At 44.1% G+C, this 3916-nt stretch overlaps 1 protein-coding gene across 1 annotated transcript; it reads left to right on the forward strand.

Annotated features, from left to right (window-relative positions):
- Positions 1 to 1005: 1005 nt before the first annotated feature.
- LOC117560651 (nucleolar protein 58-like) lies at positions 1006 to 3053 on the forward strand (the record flags this gene model as incomplete). Its single annotated transcript, XM_034237587.1, has 2 exons — positions 1006 to 1401; positions 1500 to 3053. A coding segment is annotated over one exon (362 nt), but the record flags the coding sequence as incomplete, so codon positions are not given.
- Between the last annotated feature and the right edge of the window lie 863 nt (positions 3054 to 3916).

A 3916-nucleotide genomic window follows, 5' to 3' on the forward strand; every position in this document is an offset into this window, starting at 1 on the left:
CAAACCAAACGAACCAAATTCACACGGATACGGCTCAATAAGCGTGTCCCTTCACACGAGACCGCTCGACCCGCTGGAGACGCTGTACGCCGGGCCTGTAAGTGGCGCTGTACTTCCGCCACAAAATACACCAAAAGCAGCGAAGAAGACCCCCAAGCATGGTTGCCATGGTTGCCCTTTTGTCTATGCTCCGCGGTGGATTTAGCAACATGTAGTTCATGTAGTTCTCCATGTCCACTTGTTGCTGATGGTTGTGGTAGAGGAGCTGTAGATGTTGCTCTAACATCTGTAGCATGGTCAGTAGCTACTGACCATGCTACAGCAGTGAGCAGGAGAGGCGGGGCTATGGCTTCATCTATCGGGAAATGATCGTATAGGGCGTACACACGGAGCCGTTTGGCCCCCCAAAGCGTTCCGTCCGCAGATCTATCCACCTTGGGACCCGTTATCGTTTTAGGGGTCCGTTTCCGCGTTTCCGTTACGGCCTTGTGTGAACGAACGGGCTATACGAAAGAGAAAAGTAGCAGATACAACCGTTTGCGTTCTCGTGTAAACAGCACCTCAGACAAACGTCCTGTTGTCTTTAAGCCCTCATTGTAAAGGCCAATACACACACACACTACAGCGGGTTTTATGCACCTGTATTTATGATGATTTTGTATATTTTCCGATTAAAAAGAAGAGATTAGACATCCCAGTATACATGCGATCAAAACAACTGAATACCTGAATAGTAATATTGTAGAGATTAGCTGGGACTTTAAACTGTCTCTTTATTCATTATATGCTCTGGATCGGGAAGATAGCTTCAATTTGATATAGAAATATTTAAAAAAAAACAAAGCAGGCATTATAAAAGAAATGTGTTGTAATAGCTTTCCCAAGTTCCACTTCAGTTATGCATCATCTTGACAAATCGTCACCGCTTTCCTTCTACCTCTAGATATGTAGTCGTATGTAGAGGTGTGTGTATTAACAATATATTATTTATCTTCTCTCATTCAGATAAAGACTCTAAAGAGAAGAAGGAGATATCCAGAGAGTCGTCCGAGCCCACCGTGAAAGAAGAAGGGGGAAGTGCAGAGGAACCCGTCAAGGAGGCGAAAAAGGAGAAGAAGGAGTCATCCAAGGAGAAGAAGGAGCCGAAGAAGGATTCGAGCAAAGAGGAGGTGAAGAAGGAGACAAAGAAAGAAACGTCCTCCTCCAAGGAGAAGAAGGAGTCGTCGTCTTCAAAGGAGAAGAAGGAGAAGGACAAAGACAAGGAAGGAAAGGAGGCCAGCAAGGAGACAGGGGACAAGAAAGTGCCCAGGAAGTTGTCGGTAAAAGTGAAAGAGAAGAAGAAGGAGCCCGAGGCTGGAGATGTTTGACAGAAGCCGTGCAATAAGATCACATGATATGCATACACACACACACACACACACACACACACACACACACACACACACACACACACACACACACACACACACACACACACACACACACACACACACACACACACACACACACACACACACACACACACACCTATTTATACAGAGTCCATGTTAACGTACACAAGGACACACACGCATTCACATGTGCAGTCTTAGTATATATCCTCATGTAAATGCACTAAGGCCACGTATGGGGTGTCAGGAGCAGAGCAGTTTCTTCCCAGACACATATGTACATTTTCAAGAAATACAGAAAAGCAGGAATGAGTCGTAACACCGGGAAATGAGTTAGCATATTAGCATTTCAGGTTTGTCTGGAAGTCAATGGTTTGTTGAAGGTGTTTTTGGTAAGAAGTCTGAAAGAAGGTCTGTGGTTAACACAAGTTGAAGACATGTTCACGTTTGTTTTATGCCATGAAATACGCCAGTTCAAACCTCATTGGTGAAAACAAGTGTCTAAATTACAGTCTTAAACATCATGACGCTAACCAAGCCTTTAGCTTAGCACAAATCTCTTCAGCTTCTAACCAAAAACACATTGACTTACTTATTAATTTCTGGGTTTTGGGACTCATTCCTGCACCACACACACACACACACACACACACACACACACACACACACACACACACACACACACACACACACACACACACACACACACACACACACACACACACACAGGAACACATGCACACACACACACACACATGAACACACACGTGTCCTGTCTCTCTCTTCCACATGCTCTACTCTTGGTGTGTTTACGCTGCGGGGGAGGATGAAGTCTATAAATCTTCCTCCTCCTCTCCTCAGACATTTCGCTGACTCTCCTTCTTCCTCATCCTCCTCCTCTTCGTCTTCGTCTAGCCCCAACCCACAGTTTTTCTCCGCCTCCCTAATCCCAGTCGAGCCCCAAACCTCCCCCGCCTCGCCGCTAAGAATGTCTCAAGGCCACATCCTTCAGCCACCACCACCCCCTCTGACCTCTGGAGTTTTTTTTATCTGGGACACTCGAGGACACGGGAATCGAACCTGTTCCTGCCCCGTGGAAACCAGGATGGCGTTTTCTGGAGAAAGAAATACAGACAAGAGCCGGTTTAACACCTGAGGATGTTTACTGCTGATCTTGAAGAACACCACGAAGGAGAGGCTGGATAATAAAGACACTCCGAGGCATTTTCTTTGCTCCATTTGATTGGTCCTGAGAGATGGTTGCTACTAAAGGCAGTGGAAGAACAGTCTTTCCGCAGCAAATAACAATAAGTTGTTTGCTTTAGAATAAAGGAACCAACTGATGTTAAAAGATCTGTTCTTTCAAATTAAAAGCATTGTTTATTTTCTTGTAGAGGTGTCTAGCCGTGCAGATAGATAGCTGCTGTTTGAATATCAAAGATGGCATCAGATTGACTAGATTGTACATGATAGGCTAAGGGGGCGGGACATCTCTAAGCGGTTGACCAATCACAACCGAGCCGACCAGCTAACCAATCAGAGCAGACTGGGCTCTGGTTTCAGACTCTTTAAAGTAGAGACACTACATACTGATATACACCTGAACATGAGCAGGAGAGGACTCTTTAAAGTAGAGACACTACATACTGATATACACCTGAACATCAGCAGGAGAGGACTCTTTAAAGTAGAGACACTACATACTGATATACACCTGAACATCAGCAGGAGAGGACTCTTTAAAGTAGAGACACTACATACTGATATACACCTGAACATCAGCAGGAGAGGACTCTTTAAAGTAGAGACACTACATACTGATATACACCTGAACATCAGCAGGAGAGGACTCTTTAAAGTAGAGACACTACATACTGATATACACCTGAACATCAGCAGGAGAGGACTCTTTAAAGTAGAGACATACTGATATACACCTGAACATCAGCAGGAGAGAACTCTTTAAAGTAGAGACATACTGATATACACCTGAACATCAGCAGGAGAGAACTCTTTAAAGTAGAGACATACTGATATACACCTGAACATCAGCAGGAGAGAACTCTTTAAAGTAGAGACATACTGATATACACCTGAACATCAGCAGGAGAGGACTCTTTAAAGTAGAGACACTACATACTGATATACACCTGAACATCAGCAGGAGAGGATTCTTTAAAGTAGAGGCACTACATACTGATATACACCTGAACATCAGCAGGAGAGGACTCTTTAAAGTAGAGACACTACATACTGATATACGCCTGAACATCAGCAGGAGAGGACTCTTTAAAGTAGAGACACTACATACTGATATACACCTGAACATCAGCAGGAGAGGACTCTTTAAAGTAGAGACACTACATACTGATATACGCCTGAACATCAGCAGGAGAGAACTCTTTAAAGTAGAGACACTACATAGATTTGCTGTGCAGGTTAAGAAATGTCTTACAGGCTTCATGTGTGATCAGATTTATAGCAAAGTGTCTGTAGAGCAAATCGATCATAGGACAGCAAAAAAG

Source organism: Gymnodraco acuticeps, unplaced genomic scaffold (genome assembly GCF_902827175.1).
Source record: "Gymnodraco acuticeps unplaced genomic scaffold, fGymAcu1.1, whole genome shotgun sequence".
In the NCBI taxonomy this organism is placed as follows: domain Eukaryota; kingdom Metazoa; phylum Chordata; class Actinopteri; order Perciformes; family Bathydraconidae; genus Gymnodraco; species Gymnodraco acuticeps.